Raw genomic sequence first — 25,228 nt, forward strand, 5'->3', positions numbered from 1 at the left:
CCTGCCTCAGCCTCCCAAGTAGCTGGGACTACAGGTGTGCACCACCATGCCCAGCTAATTTTTGTAATTGTAGTAGAGATGGAGTTTTACCGTGTTGACCAGGCTGGTCTCAAACTCCTGAACTCAGGTGATCCGCCCATCTCAGCCTCCCAAAGTGCTGGGATTACAGGCGTGAGCAACCGTGCCCAGCCAAGATTTTTTTTTCTTAGTAAAGTAAATAGAATCTGTCATTTGTATGAAATGGGGATGGAGTTGAAAAGGAATACAAAACAAATCTCTGTTGCACTCGAACCATGTTTCAGGCACTGCCCGGGGCGGGGGGCAGGGTACAAAGATGACCAGGGTAGCTTCCTGTCATTAGAGCATGGACGCCAGCTTTTCAGCATTGCATGCGGCACCCCAACCAGCCTTGTGAAGAAAAGAGATATGAACAAACGGTCACACAACACTCAGATACCCACACTCAGAAAGCCACACGCAGAGCAGCACAGTAGAAGCAGTGCGTTCGTGTGCATGGACAGGCATTCCTAAGGACCAGATCGAAGTTGAGAAGTCACAGATTTGAAGGATTCCTGCTCTTTGCAGGAATGATAAGAGTAGTAGCTGATGTTGGCACAACTCTGTAATGAACTCTCCCCCCACTTTCCTGCTAGGTATTTCCATCTGGAGTCGCAAAAGTCTTCTTCAATCCAAACCAATACCTTTCATCGGCTGTTTTCTGTTTAAGCGATAACAGTCATTTGCAAGATATCATTGGTCATCTAAAGTCTATGTGGAAGGAATTAACTGAAATTCATTACTTGATCAGAGAGTATTTTTTGGTCCCATCTTTATTTTGCTTCTTTTTCTTTTCTTCTTGCCTCCCAGGCAATGCATAGTCCTTATACCACTTTTGGTTTTACCATGGACGCAGTTTTACCATGTTGGCCAGGCTGGTCTTGAACTCCGGACCTCAGGTGATCCGCCTGCCCATCCCAAAGTGCTGGTTTTACAGGCGTGAGCCACTGCGCCCAGCTTCAGAGAAGAACATCTTTCTCTCACCTGTATTTTTTAAAGATAATTTTACTCTGTTTATTCTTTCTGTCTTTTATGATATCATTCCGTTGTTGTTCCGGTCCATTCCTCCTGAAACAGCATTCAGTATTGTCTTTTGTCCTTCAAAGATAATGTGTCCTTTTTTTTCTTTGACAACTTTTAAGATTTACTCTTTGTTTTTAGTTTCTATTAATGATATGCCTCGATATGATTCTCAGGCTTGGGATTTGTAGAATTTCTTGAATTTGTAGTGAAGTCTTTGGACAATTTTGGGAACTCTTGGCCAGTGTCACTTTAAATATTATTTCTGCCCCCTTTTTCTTTCTTTCGTTTCCCTCTGTGATTCCACTTATGCAGAATTTGGACCTTTTTACTATGTCACTTATGCCTCTCATGCTCTTTTCTGTATTTTCACTCCCTTGGTTTTTCTTCATGTTTCATCTGGATGTTTTTTACTGCCTCATTTTCTAGTTTGCTAATCCTGTCGACTCTGCTGTTTCTCCATCTACTAAAATCTTAATGTTAGTTTTCTGGTAAAACTCTCCATCTTATTTTTCTTCTGAAGATAGTAATCACACTATACCAGTGATGAATCTTGTCTTTTTTTTCTTAGTTTTCAGTCATTTAGTCCTGTTTTCTTACATATCTGGAAATTTTAATTGAATGCCTGGCATTGTACAAGAAAGATTTTAGAGGTTCTGGTCAACATTATTTTTCTCCAGAAAGGAGTTAAACTTCTTCTTTCCTTCTACTTCAGGTACCCAGTTTTTAAATTTTCCCCAATACATACCTCCCCTGCATTTTTAACCTTTTATTTGCAGCAGGAGTTCCCAGAGGGACTTGTATTTTCGAAAGGATCAAAGCCTGATGCCTAAAGGGAAGAGTCTGGAGGAACGATTCTTTTTCTTGGGATGGACAATAGAAAGACGAGGGCAGAGACAGTGTGTGTGAAGTAGAAAGTAATCAGCTTCAACCCCTGGAATCACAACAGAGGAAACTGAGTAATGAAGAATCCGTTCTGTTTAAGCAGGAAAGTCGGTGAATCTGTTTTATAAACAAGGGTTAATTAGTTCTCTTCTAAGTAAAACGTACATTGAACCAGATCTCTCATTTTCCTATCTTTCTAGTCACTGCAGGTTTTCTCTTAAAAGCAACAAAAGGCATCAGGATAGGCTATGTAGCCACCTTTGGAAAGGGCAGATGTTGAGTTAAGTGGATTCTGTTCTCTTCCGTAGTCCAGGACTTTTCAGACCTGAAATCAGTTAACCTGGAGATGACTAATTCAGGCTCAAGACACCAGATCTGCTGGAAGTAGACGGATGTGAATTTTTAATGTCCTTTCCCAGGTCACCCTTTGCGGATTGAGAGATAGCAAAGGTTGGAATCCTGACTGAAAGGCCACTGAAGAACCCAAGGGACATCCTAGGCAAATCCTAGGCAAAGACCAGAGGCTTCTGAGGAACTGTTGGGAAGTAGCTAAGCTGCAATTTATTTCTATTTTAGCCCATCTGAAAGGTGGGAACATTTGAGTTCATTTTTAAAAGATCCTTCTTTTGACTTTTCATTTGAGCCTGGGATCAAGCCAGTTTTCTAAAGAAATCAGACAGGACTTAATTTTTTAAGTACCTTAGATTTGAACTACCTCCCATTCCCATTCTACCTCCTCCGCAAAAGACAGGTTCAACTTCTTTGTTCTCCCAGGTGCTAAAGACCAGTTCCCAGTTGGTGGTCTTACCCAGATACATCGCACTTGTGTATAAATAACTTCCCTGGGCATTGCTAGAAGTGAAGTATCAGCTTTGCATGTGTAGCTTTCCCAAAGTACAGGTCTATCTTACCCACCACCATAAAAAGTTAGTTGTTAGAAGCAATAGGTTCGTTTCCACTGTGAATGGTGTATTACTCTTAGTTGGGTCAGGGGTATTTTGAATACCAGAAGACTGGCAAAGATCAGCTGGGCGTGGTGGCTCACACCTGTAATCCCAGCACTTTGGGAGGCCAAGGCGGGCAGATCATGAGGTCAGGAGTTTGAGACCACCCTGGCCAGCATGGTGAAACCCCGTCTCTACTAAAAATACAAAAATTAGCTGGGCATGGTGGCATGTGCCTGTCATCCCAGTCACTCAGGAGGCTGAGGCAGGAGAATTGCTTGACCCCAGGAAGTGGAGGTTGCAGTGAGCCAAGATCATGCTACTGCACTCCAGCCTGGGTGACAGATCAAGACTCCCTCTCAAAAAAGAAGAAAACAAAAAAAGATGAAGAATGGCAAAGATCAAGAGAAATGAAGACTGAACCAGATGAACTTTCGAAATCTTCTTTTTTTACCCTAGTAGCATGGTTGGTTTTGCCTGCTCTCTATCCGTAGTCCTCTTTTGCTTTCACCCTCCTGCCGCCACATCCCCCTATATTTGTGTCTCCATATATGTCCATTACTGGTACATGAAACAGGCCTTTCCAGAGCAGTAGCTTCTTTTGGAGTTAGTTTGCTTGACCAGACCAGCTCTAACTAAGCAAATGTTTTAGCTTTGGTGCTCTACCTCCTTCAGGAAATCATTCTCCTGTAAGAAGCGGGGGTAGAAGAGGAGACCTCTCCTCCATAGGCAGCACCTCTTGAAATCACTGGTCCCAATCTCCACCCCAGTCTGGCCTCCATCTTTCTTCCTAGTATAAATGGTACACACTAGTAATGTAAGCTGGTGTGGTGTGATGTGATCCATGTAATGGACATGTACCAAGCCTCCTATTTCTTTGGGGCCTGTTTCAGATTATGAGAGTAGTAGCTTCGGGAAAAGAAGTGGATTCTAGGCCACGTGGCCTCCGGAAAGGTCTGGGTAATGGAAGTGGGCCAGGTGTCTGAGTTAGGGATATGGATCAAGAAAGAACACTGGAGCCTGACTCCTCTTTCTTGTCCAGATATTTGCATGTAATTTTTCAGAAATTTTTTAATATACTTTTGTCAGCTGCCTTCCTTTGTCAGTTCTGCTACTTGGGAGATAAAAGAGATATGCCCCATGTATCTGTATAATTTTCACTGGCATTTAGGAAGGAATTTTTCTACGAAGACAGTAGCAAAAGTCATGGTTGGGTTACCTCTCTAGGTTACCCAGTATCACACATAGATACTTAGCAGACTTTTGCTGGAAATGCTCATGGTCTTTCCAGCTTTATCTGTAAAATGAGCATAATAACACTACCTCACGGGATTGTTGTGAGGATTAAGCTAGTTAAATATTTCATTGATGGGAGGCCCCAAAGACAGTGGCTGGCACATGGTGAACATTGTTGGCTGAAGCTTATGATTCCAGAAGTTCAACTGTGGTCTTCAGTACTTGGAAGTTTGCCCTTACCTACTCTGCTACACACTCATCTAAAACTTAATTTATTTAAAGAAATAGTTGGGAACGAATTTCTTTCTAAAAACCTCAAAAAACTTATTCCAAACCCTTAAAACCTATTTCACTTTTGCCACAAGAAGCTCAGCTTATACTGGTGCCCAGCATCTATGATTATTCTCTCTGATGTCACTAGCCTCCTTTCTTCTAAGCCTTTGGCATTAAAGTGAATCTATTTATTCATTTGAAATAAATACAAAGTACTTTGTAAGAATGGAGTTCTGGTGACTAGAAAGGAGATGATCTTGTTCGGTTTCATGTCTAAAGTTCTGTATTTTGCGATTTTAATTGACGTGTTTATGCTTTCCTTTGTTCCAGAATGGGCATGAGGTGATTTCCATAGTTTAAGATGAGACATGCAAGATTTAGTGGGGGTGAAAGAGGAGGGAGCCGGAGAGCACTCATTGGAAGAAAGGATAGGATTTCCAGTAATAACCCTTTGATTTGTGTTTTTTTCCAAGTGCTTTCGTAACCAAGGTCTCCGTGGGTAACTCCATGGGTGGTGTTCTCCCTGTTTTGTAGATGAAGACACTGATCCTAAAGAGAGTGTGTCTTTTGCTCATGTTCACCCAGCTGATACTAATGACAGAGTTGGCATCAGGACTCTGCTTTTGAAAGCCTGTGTGCTTTGTTGGAGTTGAAATAAGTTATCTGCCAAATCAGGCCTTAGGGTGTGACCACCATAGAGGGCATTTTTTTCCTGCATTATAATCTATCTCCTGGTTCAGTACTGAGGCACAAGCTATTTATGCATATTGAAAAACCTTGTAAGGATGGCAAAACTAGAGCGCTCATGGGGTGGGAAGGCATATTTCCCGTGGCTAGTACTAACTGTGTGGAAACCTATCTTCAGGCTTCCCTCTGTACGCTTTAGCGTTTTCAGCAGTGGACAAGTAGGGGCCTGGCATTTTCAACATGAGCATGCACCCCTTCTGCCAAAAAGTCCTACACTGGGTCCCAGCTGATGAAGAGCTGAAAGGCGGGACACAATTCTGTCCACAGCTGGACTTCAGGATTCATCCTTCCTTCATAATTCTTTATAATCAATGTAGAAAACTCATAGGGAAAATGGGATTTGACTAAGCCCCAACTTCTCTGTGTCGAAGATCAATTGTCTTGATTCTACCTGTGTACATCCTGCTTATTTCTGCACTTTTTAGTTTATACCATACTCCACCAATCCTTTTAAAGGAAAAAGCAAAATCCTATTATGGGAATGCTTCAAACCACTCTGAGCTTCCAGATTAATCTGAAACAGCATCTGAGTTCATAACTGGGTCAGAGTTGCAGAATAGCAAGAGAAACTTGCCAGTTCAGCAGGCGTGTGTCTTGGGTTAGTTAAGACAGCAGGACGGTCCTGAGGCCTGACTTCCTTGCATGTGTTTCAACCTTGTGTGCTGAGATAATTCTGGGTGGCTTTAGATAACTTTGTTTCTTAACTGAAAAAGGAGTGTCTGTTGCCTGATAAGTGTTTATCCGTGAAATAGCAACATGGTGTGCATCTTAGGGTAGGAGGGCTTTCAGATCTCCAGAGACCAGGAAAAAAAAAAAAAAAAAAAGCAAGGTCGTTGGCTTAGGCATATTACTGGAATTAGGATGTCAGTCCCAACTTTAAAATGCCTCTATTGTTTCTATTCGGGGTCCCCTTTCTGGATTCCTCCCCCTCTTTTCTCTTTGCCTTAAGGGCTATACATAATCCATAACCAAGCAGAACTGAAAACAGACAAACGCACTCCTAGTGGATAGAAATCTGGAATCCAGAAATGCTTCCCTCTTGCCAAACCTCAACTTGTTCCGTGTCTTTTTTTTTTTTTTTTTAATGCCTCTTCCCAGCCTCCCCACCCTTTCGTGATTTGGCTGAGTGAGGACTAGCTGTTTGGTTTGCCTTTTATCAACAATAGATATTCACTGCTTTTCAGGTCACATTTTCCTTTAACTCTTCTCTGTTTACGAGTATCACGAAAGGGTTTTTCAACATCAGGGCAAAACTCACACTCAGAATACTTTTTAACTGTGGGTGTTTGAACAATGTCAAACAGAAGTCAGTGGTGAAGACTTTCATTTTGAAGTGACTTAGGTCTTACATGACTCAAAGGTGGTTTTCCTAGTAGTATATCAGCAGAGTTAAAAATGACTCTGAAGTTGAAAGTCCCACACTACTTCTAAGAAACTTGTAAAAAATGTTGGCCAAATGCTACACCAAACATTTTGCATTAATTATCCTCTTAACTCTTCAAAACAGTCATTTGCAGGCCAGTCTCTGTGGCTCACGCTTGTAATCCTAGCATCTTGGGGGGCCGAGGCAGGCAGATCACCTGAAGCCAGGAGTTCAAGACCAGCCTGGCCAACATGGTGAGACCCTGTCTCTACTAAAAATACAAAAATTAGCCAGGCATGGTTGCGCACAACTGTAATCCCAGCTACGGGAGGCTGAGGCAGGAGAATCACTTGAACCCAGGAGGTGGAGGTTGCAGTAAGCTGTGATCACATCCACTCCAGCCTGAGTAACACAGTGAGACTCTGCCAGAAAAAAAAAAAAAAAAAAAAAAAAGAGCAATCCCTTACTGTGGGATTAGCAGATGGATAAACTGAGGTTCAGAGAAATTAAGCCTCTTCCAGCAGTGTGAGTATTTGGTAACTGTCAGGGTAAGATTTGATTCCTTTGCTCCTGTTTGACTGCAACATGGCAGCCCCCACAAAGTTCATGGCAGCCTTACATAGAGGCACAATAGATAGTTGGGTTTTCCAAATTTATGGGTTCAAACATAGCTTATTGCAGACAATGCTGATTAGAATTAGCGCTGTGCTGGTAGCTGAGGTTTGCAGCTGTACAACCTTGTATAGTCTCTGACTTACGGTGATTTAACTTAACGAGTTTTTAACTTGACGATGACGCAAAAGCTATGTGCGTTCAGTAGAAACTGTACTTCAGATTTTGAGTTTTGATCTTCCTGGGCTGGTGACATGTCATCCGATTCTCTCAGTGCTGGGCAGCAGCAGCCGCAGCTCCTAGTTAGCCACGCGATCGTGAAGAGGGAACAAATACTCTACAGTGGGCCCTGCTGCCAGACGACTTTGCCCAGCTGTCAGCTAATGTAAGTGTTCTGGGCATGTTTAGATATGTTAGCTGTGTGAAATTCATTTTTACTTACAGCCTTTTCAACTTAAAAACGGGCTTACCCGGCTGTAATCCCATCATAAGTCAAGGAGCATCTGTACTTGGAAGAATATAAAACTTCTCCATCACACTACAGAGTCCTGCCACTTCTCTCTCTTTTCCTGTTGTATTTGGTTACCATCTTCCCTGGTGACAAGGAAGATACTGCCACCAGCAATTACTCAGTGAGGCAAAGATATTAAAGAGGAAATTTCCATTAGGTAAATAACTGTGAAAGAAGAACCCAAGAGAAGGGAGAGAAATTCAAGCCCCAGCTCCTGTTACACTGGCGAAATACCTTTGGCACCCCATGCTTGCTGAAGATCATAAAAGGGTCAGGAAAACTGATAGGACCGAACAGAGGAACACAGTGGGAATTTTTCCCCTTGCCCCATTCCAGTGTCTACTTGAATTTCAGTTTTATAAAATCAGCCCTTCAGAGCCAGGCCCCAAACCCAGGCTAATTTGCAGTGTCTCCATTTGTGTAGACAATGAGATTATTTTGGGAAGGGGGGTGTTGACAGAGTGTGTGTTAGCTATTCAGTAGAACTGGCATCTTGAAGTACTTCTGAGATTTTTACCCCCTTGCTGAAAATATTGCTTTATAGAAGTTAATGACTTTGGACCGTGGCCAGAATTCACAAGTGTGGCATGTGTTGAAGTGAAAGGAAGGGGAAAATCATTGTCTTTGTGAGTATAACAGCAGATTTTCTGAAGGACATTTTGTTCCTTGGAACCTTTCATTTTAGCTAGAACAACATGCACTTGAAGCCTTAAGTATTTTGTGGACTTGAGATTGCTACAAAATGAGGTAGGCAGACTTAAGTCTCTGCAAATGCTCCTTCTGGTGTTAAGGTATTATAACCAACGAGTTACAAATTGTCTGCACATTGCCTTTCAGTTGCTAGTTGCTTTCCCACTTTAGAAGCCTAGCACACCCTGGGGCTGTTATGCCCTGCTGCAGGTAGCTCCTGCTTTGCTAGGGGGGATGTGCCATGCCACATGCTTTACGTGCACACTATCCCTGAATCCTCAAGACAGCCCTGAAGAATCCGATTATTCCCATTTTGCATATGAAGAAGTCGAAGTTTAGATAACATAATACTGTTTTTATTGAATGACTCATATGTATCAGGCTCTGTGCTATGTGCCTTACATGTATTGCCTAATCCTTACAGCATCTTTGTAGGGAATATTTGTATCCCCATTTTGAAAAGGGGGGAAACAGAGGCCCGCAAAGTTTCCTTGTCTGTGATCTCATAGCTGTTGGGTGTCACAGTCAGAATTCAAACTCAGGTGTGATTATCTTTCTATTATGTCACATCCATACTTCCCTACTGAGGTCTTGAAGGCAAGAGACAGAAAGCACTTCTGATTTCTGATTCTCTGTCTCTAGCCTGCCCCACGGGTAGGGCTTGCGCACATGTTGGATTGCTTGGTTGACTGGATGTGTAGGGATTTGTACTTGCTCATATCCGGACTCATTTCTCCTTCGTCTGAATAATCTGGACCTCCACCTCCAGGCTTTACTTGTCACAAGACAGTGGGAGGATGGGATCATGAAGGATGGACTGGGCCAGTCACTCCCTACATGATGGTGTAACTCTTTGGGTATCTCTGCTCTGTTTTGATGACCATCTTCAAAGTCAAGGACCTGGGTAAAAAAGTGCTTCCAAGCTTCAGAGAAGACCAAGGCCAGAGGGCACCCATGATGAGCACCACTGGAATTCCCTCCCTCCACAGCCCGTGTGTTTTCTGCTGTCTTTGAGGGAGAAAGAATGGCTGGGCAGGACTTACTTTCCCACTGAGGTGGGGAATGGGGTAGAATTAAGGCTGTCTAACTAAATTCCTCCATAGTAAAAGGAGGCCACATGCTTTTTGGTAGTCTGGATTCAATACTCAGAGTGCAGTGAACTGGCCCAGGGCCCTGCCTTTACCATTGTGTCCATCATCTAGCTTTGACTTTGGTTTAGTTTCTATAAAATATCCTTCCCAGAAAACCTGATTAACTACTCATCAATACAGGTTTGATTGGATCATAGATTTTAACATCTACTCAAATTTTCTGAGTTCTCAAAGCTGTGTTTCTAGGGGTGAGTGAAGACTTTTGTAATGGTTGACTGTTAACAAGTGACAAAGGACAAGTCCGGTTGGCTTGCACAAGCAATTTTTTATGGACAGAGAAACAGGAATTCAGAGAAAAGTCCTACAGTAAGTTGAGATAGGTGTAGGTACCTTTACATGGCAAAGGTCTTCACCTTACGGAAGAATCCAGCATTAGAGGGGAGAGTGATCTCTTACGTCATCTCATCCCATCCTCCTTGGGTCAATACATTGTCTTTGTACAGAGAACACCCGGGACCCAGTTGATGCCGGGGAACTGAGGCTGCCACAGCAGACTTAGTTGGAAATTAAGCTTTTGGCATAGGCTCACTCATCAACTTTGGATATTAAACTCGTTTAATTGATGGGAGTAGAAGAAGAGGGAGTGATATTGGGCGTTCTGCCTAGATTATTCTCCCATATTCTCTTGGAGGGGGGAAGTATTATGGGATTTTTAACTTCCTCCTAGTTAGCTGCCAGCAATAGGTAAAAAGCACTTTACCCAATCTCTCTTCCAAGGAAGTCTCTTCTCAAAGAATGTAAGAGCTTGAGAGAAATAGGAAAGACCTGAATAAGACCCTGAAATGGCTGCATTGCTCCTGAGTCTCTTCAGGTGGAGATGTGTCCCCTGGAGACACACAGGACATGGGCACACGTCACATAACTGTGGTTCTCAAAGCGTCTGGGGCACCAGAGAGACACGTTTTTGTCCAGAACCTGAAGAATGCTGGCAGCCTACATAATTCTAAACATAGCAGGGACTCTTATTGATTCTTTCCAAAACAAAGGTCACATTTCCTCTCTGTAGTTTGTGTCCTGGGTTCCTGCTGACTGTTTTGTGTATACGATTGTTACCTTCCCAAAGAGACTGTCAGTTCTTGAGGGCAGGGTTCAAGGCTGCTGTTTGTTTGTGTCTTCAGCAGTACCTAAATCTGTCCTGGGCCCAGAGAAAGTGCTTAGTAAAGACATTCTACCTTGGGTCGTAGGTCACACAGTGCCAGAGCTGGAAAGGATTTTGGAAATCATAGAGTCCAACACTCTAATGTTATAAATGGTACCACTCCAAAAACTTACTTGGGAGGCTGGTGTTTATCTGCTGGAAAGAGAGGATTTTATTACGTTAAACTGTAGTGCAAATGACCATAATTCTAAAGCTTCGACAGGCTTCCCTCAAACAGTGCAGCATGTTCCTCCTTGGACTAGTAGCAGAGTAATAAGAACAATAAGAATGCTAACTAGATACCAGGCCCCCGAGCCATTGTCAGGAATGCTTCCAGCTACATGACAAAGTAGATACTCTCGCTATTCTCTGGATGCAGAGGAGGCTCAGAGGTAGGCCACCTCGCTCAGGATCATGTAGTTACCAGAATGGTCGAGGGAGGACTGGAGCTGGGTTTGGTCAGATGCCCCAGCTTGTGGCCCTTCTCCTATACTGTGATAACTCTTGGATGGGGTCTCTGACTGAAGCCACTCCTTAGTGATTCACGGTGCTAGCAGCATCATGTGGTGTTTCCAGTTGTCCTAAAGGAAGTTATTAATTTTCATTAACTTTAATTCTCTCCTTAGGCAGTAATGTGGAAGGCAAGGCAGAAGGCAAACAAATAATGATAGGGGTTACATCTCCAGAAAGATCAGGAATCACTGCCCTAGGCTGTAAAATATTTGGACTGAGTAAAAGGCATGAGTCTTCCCATAGCTTCTTCCAGGAACCATCACTTGACATGGAATTACTGCTGTGTTCACTAGTCCCTCTTCTGTGCCCAGAACTCATGTGTCACTTGTATCAAGAATCCTCATGACTGAGGTTTCCAAGGCAGATCTGATCTGTGTAACATGCATCCCAACCCCCTTGCCAAAGGAGAAAGAAACAGGCCCCCAGATGGCCACCCAGTTCCTGGGCCTTCCAGGCAGGCAGCTTGCCTTGAGGCTTTCCCCTGAGCCTTGTATCTAAGGAACATTCCTGTGAGTTTTCTAAGAGGTTAGTCCTGGGTCATTGGCACTTAAACCACTTGTTTTGGTAGATCCTTCCTGAGAAGGTTAATTATATATTTGATATCCTTCTCTTTTTATGCCTGAATGATGAGGATAAGTACTCTGTGGTTTATTAACTGTCACTTTAAACCTTTTCAGATTGTCTTGTGACAAAACAGAGTTTTATGTCCTTATCCCAGCTTTGATGGATGAGACAGCTTTTCTGGTTAAAGTATGCCAGGGTAAATAAAATCTCTGAATTGTGGAGAGGGTGGGTTTGCATTTGAAATCATGAGTTCAAGTCTGCCACCTCCTATGAAAGGTGACCTAACCTGTTAATCTTTCCATCGATTTCATTTTTGGCTTTTGACAAATGGAGCTTGGCACCTCATAGGTACTCAGTAATTACTGAATAAATGAAAGAGAGCATTACTGGAAGGAGTTTGATGTCTCCAAATATTTGATACCAAACCCTAAAGCAACTGACACATTTCCTGTTTTGAATTCCACTGATTCTTAGAGCAAAGGGCCTATGTTCTTACCATGATACAGTCCCAAAGCTCACTTCTCCTCCCTCAAGACTATTTTGTTATACCTCTCATTTTTTCAGTAAATTTGGAGTAGTATTCTGGAAAGTGAATGTCATTAAAGATTTTTAGTAGTTGCTTTGCAAAGCCTAGTGTCCTCCATTGTATGCATCCCACAATTTGTGTGTGCCCAGTCCTTTTGAGAACCACTCACCTGGGGCAGACAGTATAGGTAACTGCATTTAAAATATTTAAATTTATTTATATTTAAATTATTGGCCAGGCACAGTGGCTCATGCCTGTAATCCCAGAACTTTGGGAGGCCTGGATGGGCAGATCACTTGAGGTCAGGAGTTTGAGACTAGCCTGACCAACATGGTGAAACCCTACCTCTACTAAAAGTACAAAAATTAGCCAGGTGTGGTGGTACGCACCTGTAATCTCAGCTACTTGGGAGCCTGAGGCAGGAGAATCACTTGAGCCTGGGAGGCGGAGGTTGCAGTGAGATGAGATCACACCACTGCAGACCAACATGGGCTTATCTAAAATGTATTTAAATTTATTTAAAGTAATTCAAATAGTAAAAATAGTGCTAAGACTTTAAAACTCTTTTCCTGTTTTTAACTCATTCTAGTTTGCTGGAACATTATCAGATGGCTTAGGGAAGACGATGGATAATCGGCATCAGTCAGAGCGGGAGTACATCAGGTACCACGCAGCTACAAGTGGTGAACACCTTGTAGCCGGCATCCATGGCCTGGCTCATGGTAAGTCACAGGTGACATCAAGCTCTGCTGCTGCAGGTCCTCAGAGGCGCCTTTGTACCAATCTGATTGCAGCTATAAAAAAAGAAAGCTGGGCTGGACGTGATGGCTCAAGCTTTTATTCCCAGCATTTTGGGAGGCTGAGGAGAGCGGATCATGAGGTCAGGAGTTTAAGACCAGCCTGGCCAACACAGTGAAACCCCGCCTCTACTAAAAATACAAAAATTAGGCCAGGCGCAGTGGCTCACACGTGTAATCCCAGCACTTTGGGAGATTGAGACGGGTGGATCATTTGAGGTGAAGAGTTCGAGACCAGCCTGGCCAACATGGTGAAACTGCGTCTCTACTAGAAATACAAAAATTAGACAGGTGTGGTGGTACACACCTGTAATCCCAGCTATTCAGGAGGCTGAGTCAGGAGAATTGCTTGAACCCTGGAGGTGGAGGTTGCAATGAGCCGAGATCATGCCACTGCACTCCTGGTGATAGAGCAAGACTCCATTTCAAAAAAAAAGAAAGCTGACAACAGAGGAAATCCTGTGTTGGTGTACCTTCCAAGCTCTCTTACTTTATCCTCCTTGAAGTTGAAATATGACAGCCTGTGAGAACTCCTCATTCATTTTCTGAATGTTGTGCACATTGCAATTCCTTTCGTTCTCTGGCTTCTGTTCCCAAAGTATCATAAGGTGTAATCAACCAGACCTGTTCTTAGAATTGTAGCTGCTGCTTCTCTTCTTAGAATTGTAACCTCTGCCTTCTCCTTACTGATCATTCCTTCCAAAGAAATTGAAATGGGGAATTGGTGACCAGGTTTGTAGCCTAGGTGTTTTTTAGTTTTGCATAAATGTGCTTTCACTAAAATTATAAATTTATCTGCCTAAGAGATGTTGGTGATGGCGTGAATGCATTTGGTCTCTGACTTTGAATTCCAACTTCTTATGCTTTAATTCTGAGTCATTTGCCTTTTGTTGCATTTTTCTTAACAATTTCTTAGTACAGCATCCAAGGCCCTTGGAACTATAAATCCAGTCAATTTTTCCGACCACCGTCCCTCAGCCATGCTGCACTTGGGCCACACAGAGCTATGTACTGCTTCCCAGGCGTGCCTCCAGGTCCTTGTTCATGCATGTTCCTACTCTCCCTCCTCTGCCTCACTTCCTTGTCTATCAAAATCCTACTCAACCTGTAAGTCCCAACTCAAATACATTTTCCCAGCTCGATTAGTCCCCGTTAGAGTTAATGACAGAGCACAGTCTGGGTTGTGTATGTCACCAACTGTGTACATTGAGGTCTCTGATAGATTGAGAATGTGAGGAGGGGAGAGAGACCACTTTGTATTCACCTTTATCCTGGCGTACCTCACATGACACCTGGCACGTAGCTCATGCATAGCAAGGCTTAGTAAATTAAACTCTTTTTACCGGATCCTTAGGAACCATCCAAAACTATCAGAGTCATATCAAGACTGATCAGTATTAATTATCTGCATTTGGAAGAAGAGGAAGGAATATAGACAGTAAAAAATTATATATCTATTGTGCTTAGGACACGTTTAGAATAGAGTTTTTGTTTTTCAGCTTTCCTAATGGTGAGATTTGGATCAAAATGCCTTTGCTTTTCCTAAGGCTGCCCAACCGTAAAGGGAGCTGTCCCTAAGGAGACATCAGGCCAGAAGTGAAATTTGGCTGAAAGTAACTTGTTTATGAATTTTAAAAGTTGAGTGTTGGGCAATCATTTGGGGTTAAGGTTTAATCATTCTTTCTAGTAATGACAGTACATTGGACTTTTCGAAGACTTTTAAAATGAATATGAAATGCTTTGTTATGTATGGTGGCCTTTATCTGGCCAGCATCCTTGCGATGTGGAGAGAGCATGACTGTCCTCCCTTTCTGGATGAACACACAAATGTGCTGAAAAAATGCATGATTGGTTCAAAGTTGCAAAGTCACCTCTCATCAAGAATCATTCCTATAATATGTACAGCCTCTCCAGGAGCCAGTGGCTTCATCCAAAGAGAATCCACTGAGCTCTGGGTTATATGAAGGCAGTGTGTGAGAGTCTTCCTTTAGGATGAAAAGACCTTTAGAAGATGACAAGAACAGAATCCACTCAGTCCCCTTGGTTAAGAACTGGGAATTGTGCTCAGTTCTCTCTGCAGGCCCTGCTGGACCCGGGTTCAGTCATGTTCTGTCTCTCAGGTTCTAGTCTGAATTCCTATCCTATGTGTGCTCTGCCAAGAACTTTGTTCACAAAGTATGGGAAGGGGCTGGGTGCAGTGGCTCAGGACAGTAAACCTGGTACTTTAGAAGACCTAGAGGGAGGATTACTTGAGCCCAGGAATTTAAGGCTGCAGCAAGCTGTGATCATGCCACTGCACTCCAGCCTGGGTGATAGACGGAGACCCTGTTTCTTAAAAAAAAAAAAAAAAAAAAAAGTTTAGGAAAGAGATATTGCCTCATTGGAGCACATTTACCCAGAATCCAAAAGAAACGTTGTGAATTGTTAGTGCATTCTCGCCCAAGGAGTTTCCTTTACCAATTTGTCTCACTAGAGCTGAAGAGTCTGGAGAGCTTCCTCACACCCCACTGTCAGAGGGTAAACATCCTGTGAGTGTCCCTGGCACAGGTCCTGGAGATGCTCCCCGGACAGGCTGCCTCTTCCCTTCAGTGACCATGACCTCTTCAGCCACTGCCAGCTTCTGGCCTCCTCTAAGGTGTTTTCAGCCATTGCTGTCAACTTGCAAAATGTTTGGAATGTCTTTTTGACCCGGATTGGACTTTTGAACTGACTTCATTGAGAGTCCCAGCCAGCTTTCATAGCTTTTTGGGGTGCTCTTCATGAAGGTTTTATATAATTGCCTATACCAAATTTCATCAAAGCATGCAGTAACTTTTACCTTATTTCAAGTATCCCGTGGGGTTGGCCAGTCACCCCCATAGTGTTCTTTGAAAACTGCACTGCAAATGTATACCATCGGCTCTCTACATCCACAGATTCAACCAACCATGGATGGAAAATACGTGGGAAAAAAAAGATTTTGCAAAGCGCCAGAGAGCAAAATTTGAATTTGCCACACGTTTCAAATACTGTGTTGACTCCGCACAAATGAAGTGATATGTGGGCATTGTATTAGCTACTATAAATCATCTAGAGGTGATTTAACCTATACAGGATGGCATGTATAGGTTATATGCAAGTACCTACAGCACATTATGTAAGGGACTTGAGCATCCTAGGATTTTGGTATCTGCAGGGGGTCCTGGATCAATCCTGCATGGATACTAAGGAACAACTATATTTAGTTATCTCTCTCTGCCCTCCTTCCCTCCCTCCCTCCCTCCCTCCCTCGGCGTCTCAGTCACCAGGCTGGAGTGCAGTGGCACAATCTTGGCTCACTGCAACCTCCACCTCCTGGGTTCAAGCAATTCTCCTGCCTTAGCCTCCCAAATAGCTGGGACTACAGACGCGCATCCCCATGCCCAGCTAATTTTTGTATTTTTAGTAAAGACAGGGTTTCACCATGTAGACCAGGATGGTCTCGATCTCTTGACCTCGTGATCTGCCCGCTGCAGCCTCCCAAAGTGCTGGGATTACGGGTGTGAGCCACCGCGCCCAGCCTCTGCCTTATATGTCATAGAATGCCATCATCTTCAGACTTTCCCCAAAGGCCCAATTTTCTAGTCTCTTATTGATTTAATCCTCTATCTGTATCCTCTCCTGATCGTCCATAGGCTGCCCAAGCTCTGGGATCGAAAAATTGGCCACTGTTAACCTCTCAGCTTTTCTTTGATTTTTTTTTTTTTAAACTGGAACACACTTTACTTCTGACTAACATGTAACATATATCCTCTGACTCTAGACTTAGTGGGCAAATCTGCAGGATCCTCTGTCTGTGAGTTGGCCTGTCTGGGGCCTCTCCGGCACAGAGATTAATAGAATGGCCTTAAGTTATCATTCCATAATCAAGGGGTTTGGCTTTAAATGCTTTTGCTTTTGTCCTCGTCAGGTTACGACAGCCCTTTTCTTTTTCACTAGGTATCATTGGTGGACTGACCAGTGTTATAACTTCGACAGTGGAAGGTGTGAAAACAGAAGGGGGTGTCAGCGGTTTCATATCTGGCCTTGGGAAAGGGCTTGTTGGCACTGTAACCAAGCCAGTGGCAGGCGCCCTGGATTTTGCATCAGAAACAGCCCAGGCGGTGAGAGACACAGCCACACTCAGTGGCCCCAGGTCAGTGGTCGTGGGAAGAGTGGCTTTTGCAGTTTCCAGCCTAGGTCTGCTGCTTCTTCTAATCCATACTGATGTGTTTAATTGTACACTTTCTTAGTTACAGGGTTTTTAATTCGAATACTTATAACTGAAATTTCTGATCTGCCTAAAATAAAAACATGAAAATGAGGTACAGAAACCTGGCATGAATTTTTTCAGAGAGAGAGAGAGAGAGAGAGATATATATATATATATAATATTTTATATATGCTATATATTTTATATATGTATGTATATATAGCATGTTATATATATAGGTGTATATGAGTATGTTATTTTTCTCCACTAGAGAGGTCAGAAATAGGATTAAATTGTTATAAGCTTCTTCTGTTCACCAAGCCAACTGGATCCCCACATGCCCATGAAGAAAACTGTCAGATTGTAGTCTGGTTCTTACTCCTACACCCCGTGGTATAGTTCTAGAATCCCCGCAGTTGCAGTTCACCACGTGGGTCTGTTCCTTCTTAATTTTCCTTCTGCTTGAAAGTGCCAGCCCCAGCCTCATTAAGAAAAGTGCCACCCCCCATCCCCCCAGCAGGTCGGCAGTTCTGCTGTGGGATTGCCATCTGGCCTTGATACCAACTGAGACTGGAAATCAGGGACAGCCCATATGGTTCCACATCTCACAGAACCCAACCACTTTAACATAGCTATTTGCTTGAATGGCCTATTTTAGCCTCCCTTTTCCAGAGTGACTAGTTGGGGATTCTTATCAACAAAGGGTATAATGAATGTTAAGGGCCCAGCCAAGCTAGACTCGACTTAAGCCCAGAAGGATTTTGCTGCTGCCTCGATAATAGATTTTCCCTGAGTGAATTAGTACGCCCTTTTAGAATGCCTAGGGCCTGGCCCACGTCCACCCTCTGTCACTCCCTCAAATAGGATGTGAAGTGAAATTGTCCCCAATTGAAGTGAATCCATTTGTCTGTCACCAGGAAAACTTACTGAAGACACATTACTGCAGTAGGGGAAACGCTCCGATTGTGGACTGGGGCCATGCAGTGTGCTGTGCCAGAATGCCTTCCATCTGGAAGCAGCTGAGTAAACTCTGTATGGTTTACTTTAGTTAAGTTACATTCTATTCTCAGATACAAAACTAAAACAATCCTTGAGTATATTTTGAAGCATTTATGAAGTTGTGGGGAGGGGCAGGCAGTGAGGGGGCTTTGAAAGTATTTCCAGTTAGTTTTTCCATCTCTGCTCGAAGCCCAAGAAGTCCACCTCCAGTATTTGTTAAGATAATAAGACTTAATGAAGTGTAAAGCTGAAGACGCCTAAGAGTTCCCAAAGAAGCATGTGTATTCTTAAAATGTCAAAATAGCCAAGGGATTGATTGATAAAAAGGGTTCAAAGTATATGTGATAAATTTTTTAAAGATGATTTCGTGCTGTGAAGTTTTAATAATGTTGACAAGAAAGAAATGGCTTGAATTTTATACATTGTCAGCTTGAAAGTCTTGATGAGGTTTTTCATTCTTTTTAGGAGCAGCAGTGATGTGGCCACAGTCACTGCAGAAAGAATGTCTTTGAGAGGGACATTCTTGTCATCTTTATTAGTTGTTCAACACTGCCGTGTGATCTTGTGTCAGCCAGTACATAGCTGCCATTTACTCATTCCCTGTCAGTAAATGGTCATTGAAAATTCCCTATGAACTCAGGGTTGGGAATAGCAGAAACCAAAACTCTCCCTGCTCTCAAAGAGCTTATAATCAAGCAGGGCAGCAAACATAAAACAATCATATAAACACTTATTTGCTGAAATTGTGACAGTGACATAGAGGAGACTTACAGGGTGCCGTGAGACTATGATCAGAGAAGGTGATGGGGAGAAGGAGGGCGGCTAACCTAGTGATCAGGGGAGTTGAGACAGGCTTTTCCAGGGAAGTAAAATTTGAGGTGAAGCCTGGAGTATGAAGTAGGAGTTGGCCAGGTGAAGAGAAGAGAGAATCACCTTCCAGGGAAAAGGGAACTACTGTGTGTGCAACACCAAAAGGAAGGAACTTACCTATGTGCCAGGCATTGTCTTTGCGCTTCCACGTGTGGAATCCCATTTAATCTTCATACTTGATTTACAAATGAAGACAAGACAGTCCAGAGAAGCTTGTCTGGAGCCATGGAGCTTGTCCACAGCCACACAGCTGGTCGGAGATGGTAGACCTAGACTCATACTCAGCCTATCTCTTGACCCTGTGTCCAGCACCACTGCATTGCACCCTGCTGCCTCGGTCTCGGGGGAGGGGGCTCGTTGGATTTCTCTTGTACGTGTTTCAGAGTCAGTTAGTATATGGCATTCCAGATAGTTACTTCCCTGCTGACTCAAGATTTACTTTACTATTACCTACACGCTGACATGATTCAGGTCTTGACCAGCATTGCATTTTTCTCTGTCTGGTTCCTCTGGCCTGCCACCTTAGCCTTATCCGGACCTCAGCAGCAGAGACCATGCCCTCACAAAGGCACTGGGGAGGCATTCACAGTCAGCACTGGCCACTCCTCATCTCAGCCCAATGAAGTTTTACATTTCCATGTAGATGAGGCACTCGGGATGTAGAAAAGTTGTGCAGCTTGACTCAAAGCAGACAGTAATTGGGCAGCCTAATTGAAGTTGGACTGCAAGTTCCAACTTTGTAGGCTGCAGAAAAAAAGAAAAAAATGAATAACGAAGTTTAACTGCAAGTTTCGTGACACAGCTATCTGCGTAACCATTCACTCCTCCTAGAAACAAAAGCCACCGTGATAATTGAGGCACAGCCAGTCTTCATATATCCTCAAAGGAGGGGGATTAACTTCCACATCTGTTCTCTATTCCTGGAGGTGCCAGTAGCAGGAAAGCCATGGCAGAAGTTACCAGAGGCAAGTGGGGCAGAGGCGAGAGGGGCATATGTTTGGATTAGTGGATCAGTATCCTTTATTGTGCAGAAAAAGCCAAAATTACAGATTTTTCTGAAAGGATAAATAGCAGCCGTTTCAGCAATGTCCCTCAGTCCACTTGTCCTGGTCCAGAAGTATTCATGAGGAGCCATGCGTTAGAAGAGAGTGCTTGGGCTGGGCGTGGTGGCTCACACCTGTAATCCTGCACTTTGGGAGGCCAAGGTGGGAGGATCGCTTGAGCCCAGGAGTTTGAGACCAGCCCGGGCACCATATTGCTGGGTAGGGTGGTGTGCATCTCTGGTCCTTGCTACTTGGGAAGCTGAGGTGGGAAGACTGCTGGAGCCTGGAAGGTTGAGGCTGCAGTGAGCTATGATTGTGCCCCTGCACTCCAGCCTGGTCAACAGTGAGACCCTGTCAAACAAAGAGAGAGAACGCTTGATCTGGAAAACAACAGGCCAGAGTCCCAGCCTCCTTACTTACTAGCTTTGGGCCCTGGGTCAAGTCAAGACATCTATGTAAGACTCAGTTTTAGTTTTTTCATCTATAAATTGGGGATAAATTTATTTCTCTGTTTATTCTGCTTCTCAGGAGTTTGAAGCCCAACCGGAGTTATTTTAATGTGGAAGCTATAAAGAACTGTAAAAATGCTGGGTGCTATTATTTGAAAGTCCGATTAAAGGAGCACAGAGATCCTTGCAGGTGGAGAAATGTTTCAGTGCCAGTTTGTTCTGATGACACTGTATCTCTTAGGAACATACTGGCTCTAACACTATCACCGAGGGATAAATCACCCTGGTTTCTTGGAAGTGAGTTATAACCATCTCCAACCATCCCAGTTGATTGAACAGGATCCAGGGGTGTTACTCAGGGTTTTTCCCCACTGTTTAGACAACAGGGACTAACAAATGATTTGAAGGGATTAGAAGTGAGATTCTGACCGAGGATTGACCTGAGCCCAGGGACCAAGCCAGGAATAGAACCCAAGAGTCCAAGAGTTCTGCCTCTGAGCCTGCAATTGGAATGAGACTTTCTGCTTCCTTTGTAATATTTCATCCAAGTAAAGGCTTAGATCTTAGCATCTATGTTTTAAAAGACCCAAATTTTAAGCAGATGATAGGAAAGTAAGCCATAAAACTGTGAACAAGCACTCCTTCCAGTAATCCATCTGAAAAGTGGCCTTACAGGAAACATTGGCTCCTTTTTTGTGTTTATTTGAACATGATTTTATTTATAGGGAACCCCCCTCCTTATGTTCTTTCAGATTAAAATACTTCCAAGTTCTCCTTGTTGCAGTGCGCTGGCATTCCAAACGACAGCCACCTAACTTTCCTCTGAAATTTCCAGGCAACCCAATAGTTCTCAGGAAGGCAGGTGGGGGTGGGGAGAGAAGAGGGCGGAGGACTGCAGAGCCTTTGGCCTCAACATGAGTGTTGTGGACCAATATCCCCCACTGCATTTGTTCACTGTACAAGTATGTGTGGTTTGGAACTGAAACAGGAAACCTTTTCCAAGGCAACGTTCTGCTGGCTCAGGTTGCATCTTCTGGCCTACGTGTATTGGGCCACATTTGTCTGTTCCCAAGTAAAGTTTATGAAAATGGCACAGATGCAGGCACACTTGAGGTGCCACTGAAGCTATGTGAAGAGCCTGCTACCCTTCAAACAGACCAGGCCCAAGCAAGGTGCCAAGCCACGTGAGAGTGCCCAGTCCACTGTGTAAATGTGACGGCCTCTGATGGTAGTGTTTGAAAAGATACTTAGTAGAAAGTTGCAGAGACCCAGGAGCAGCCGTTTCACAAAAGAAGGCAAAAATACCTTTGAGAAGAAAGGAATGTCTGCCTCTCACTATGTGTTTGCTTGTTTGTTTCTCCAGATACCATCTGTTGCACACTATGGGGTGCATGACATTTTAGGGAAGTAGCAGATGACGATTTATGAAGCTGGGCCCTGAGGTTTCCTCTAAAATATTTCTTCACCTTTTAAGTCAAGACCCAAAAGTGGGGAGAGAAGTAGGAGTTGGCAGAACTTGAAATATTTAAACTAATTTAGCAAAGCTCAGGAGTGTTGGAGCTTATCTTGTTATTTAAGTTAGATAAGGAGGAAGGGGAATTTGAAGGATAATGATAGATCAGTGTTGAAGAATATAGCCATCAGGACTGATAATGTTCTGGAATCCCAGGACCCTCAGATTGTGCATGTATATGTAAATTCCATTTGCTCTGAGAGCTTTTGAAAAAGAAACTTTTTGGTTGATTTCACAGAAAAGATTTATGGTGGGCATACTTGACTTTTTCAGTAAAAACAGTCCCAACACACCACCCAAAATCTGTTAAGACACTTCTGGTGAATGACCTCTTAGACGTGAAATGGAAATGGGTTTTCTTAAGGAAAGGCCCCTTTCGTTAACAGTGTTTGCACCTTACTCATGATTCTCCAGGATAAAAGGACTAAGACTCTCTTGGGTCACCAGAGCCTGAATGCAGTCAGGTTGGACAGGTCAGCAAAAAGTCTGCAAAGAGAACTTAGGAAATGCTTCCGTTAACTTTTTCATACTGGTTGGGTAATACTGCTTTTAATTACTCTGCTCTGAAAGCAGCTATTTCTTATACTTGGTATTACACATAGCACATCAAGCAGAATTGGCTTGAATTGAGCCTTTAGAGAACTTCCAAAGGTAAAAATTGAGTAAAGATTCAAATGTTTATTAGGATATACCAGCGTTCATCTTTTTTCCCCACTAATATTCCATTCAAGGCAGGAGAGTAAGCTGATATCCCATGTATCTAGAAGTGGATCAAGTTCAATATTTCTTTCAGAGTTCCTGTTCCTTAAAACTATAAATGGGTTTTATGTTTTATTCCATGTTTGGCTTCATAAGAAAATATTTTTAATTGTTACCCAGTAAAAGTAACATTTCAGAAAGATCTGATACGTTATCCTGTGGCTCCTGCCTCATACTCATCTAGGAAGTTCCAGCAGGCTCCTTCCAGATGAGTCCTGTATGCTGTGGTGGCATCCATATACAGGCATGTATATGGTAAGGGTGAAAAGCTGGAACTTATACCTGTTTGACCCTAAGGCTCTGTTCTAATCTTTGGGCATATCTGTCTTTTGGCTTGGTAACCATCTGCTGCTTGGGACAGCCACTGTGTTAGTTAACATGTCAGTTTCATCATGAAAAAGGAATTACATTTCAGTGAAACTGAAAAATTATTGCTATATCCAGCTGAAGGGAAGGGACTGTCAGATCTCTCCTCTGTTGTCCAAACATGGCACAGTAGATATAGTGACAGTCCCTTTATCTTCTACTCACCCTTGCGTATATGTTTGTGAGGTGACAGCCATATATTCTCACTTCCTGATCTTGCCAAACCAGGTCTTTCCAGAGAATGCTTGAAGGTAGATGGGTCATTTACATGAGCAATCCCAGAAGAACGCTAAGGTCTATGTTGATGACATTGGATGTCTCACTTGGCTCTGAAATTAAGCTGATGAAATCATAGAATCAGATATTTTATTTTTTCCGAGACAGAGTCTTGCTCTGTCGCCCAGGCTGGAGTGCAGCTGCACAATCTCGGCTCACTGCATCCTCCACCTCCCGGGTTCAAGCAGTTCTCCTGCCTCAGCCTCCAGAGTAGCTGGGATGGCAGGCGCACACCACCTCGCCCAGCTAATTCTTACATTTTCAGTGGAGATGGGGTTTCACCATGTTGGCCAGGCTGGTCTTGAACTCTTGACCTCATGATCTGCTGACCTTGACCTTTCAAAGTGTTGGGATTACAGGCGTGAGCCAACACGCCCAGCCAGGATCAGATATTTTAAAGAAGCATCTTAACAGTCCTTCTTGCCTTATAAGTTAAAATTCCTCTCACAGGAACATAAGCAGAGAAATCTTATTTTCTGAGACAGGCTTCTTCCCTCTCGCTGAACTCTAAATACTGTATTCCCCTTTCACTCAAAGGCCCCAGACGATGCCATTCTCATTATAACATAACTTATGGAAAGCTCAGATCTATTGTTGGAAAAAATGCAAAGTGTGTGTGTTCATGCACACACGTGTTTGAGAAAAGCCTTTCCATTTCTGAAATCCCAAGAGTCATTTTTATGCAAGATTATCTGTTAGGAGAAAACCCACTTTTTTGGTCATGGTACATTATAATCATTTCTAGAAAGGAGAGCATCTAATTTTTGCCATTTTTGGCATGCAGAGATGACTGACTTCATAGAAACCACACAATCCTGCCTCCAAAAGTTAAAAAAAAAAAAAATCTACTGAATTTACATCTGAATCAACATCTCTTCAAAGTCCAGTCCTTGCATCTCAACCAGCAGGTCCTTGTGCAAAGAAAATGAATGGGAAGTGTGATTTGGGGTTATTCCATTTACTTTCTGATTTGAGGTTATTCCATTTAAAAATTAAATAATGTAGCCATTATACATCTGTAGTCCCTTCTGTGTTCAGTGAATTTGTTTTTAAAACTCTAAGGTGACACCTAATATTACATACATAAGATAGACATTTGAGATTTTTGGCTTGAACTTCAAGAAAAAATAAAACAGTGTCTATATTTCTTTTTGAGAAAAAATTTGTATTTTGTGCATTAGAGAAAGTTGAAGAGCCATTTGTTATTTGTGGAACTCCTCAGTAAAGGCATTGGATTTACTTAATTTTAGGTTTTCATGACTATCCCATGTCTCTCATGGTTTTCCCTTACAGAATCATCCACCTTTGCCCAAGATAGAATTGAAATCTTTAACAGGAGGACCCAGGTTTGAGTTCAACTCGCCTGCTCCCAGAGAGCTTTAGACTGGAAGATAATTCTGAGATACACAGAGGACATTTGGACTAGCAGGGACTTAAAGACTCACTGTTGTATTACAGATAATGGCTCGGAAGTATTGAGGGAAGGAAAGATAGGTTTGGGTGTTATAATTCATCCATGGTTTTCTTGCCCTGATATATTTATCTGATAGTCTTTTGCCAGACTCCTTCTCAAAGACATTTTCTTGCTAAATTTCTCACTAACTTGTCAAATGGAGGAAAAATAAGATTGAATTAATAAAACGTTCTTACCACAATATACTCTAAAAGAAGCTGGGTGCGGTGGCTCACGCCTGTAATCCCAACACTTTGGGAGGC

General features: G+C 43.0%; 1 protein-coding gene across 2 annotated transcripts in view; it reads left to right on the plus strand.

Moving 5' to 3' along the window:
• VPS13D (vacuolar protein sorting 13 homolog D) overlaps window positions 1-25,228 on the plus strand; it is a 285,687-nt gene that overhangs the window by 216,647 nt on the left and 43,812 nt on the right. For both annotated transcript variants that reach the window (XM_025382385.1, XM_025382394.1), the window contains 2 exons: window positions 12,820-12,952; window positions 16,985-17,180. In XM_025382385.1, the coding sequence (XP_025238170.1) occupies window positions 12,820-12,952; window positions 16,985-17,180 (329 nt within the window). The remainder of the gene's footprint in view (window positions 1-12,819; window positions 12,953-16,984; window positions 17,181-25,228) is intronic.

This window comes from Theropithecus gelada, chromosome 1, assembly GCF_003255815.1.
Source record: "Theropithecus gelada isolate Dixy chromosome 1, Tgel_1.0, whole genome shotgun sequence".
Lineage (NCBI taxonomy): Eukaryota > Metazoa > Chordata > Mammalia > Primates > Cercopithecidae > Theropithecus > Theropithecus gelada.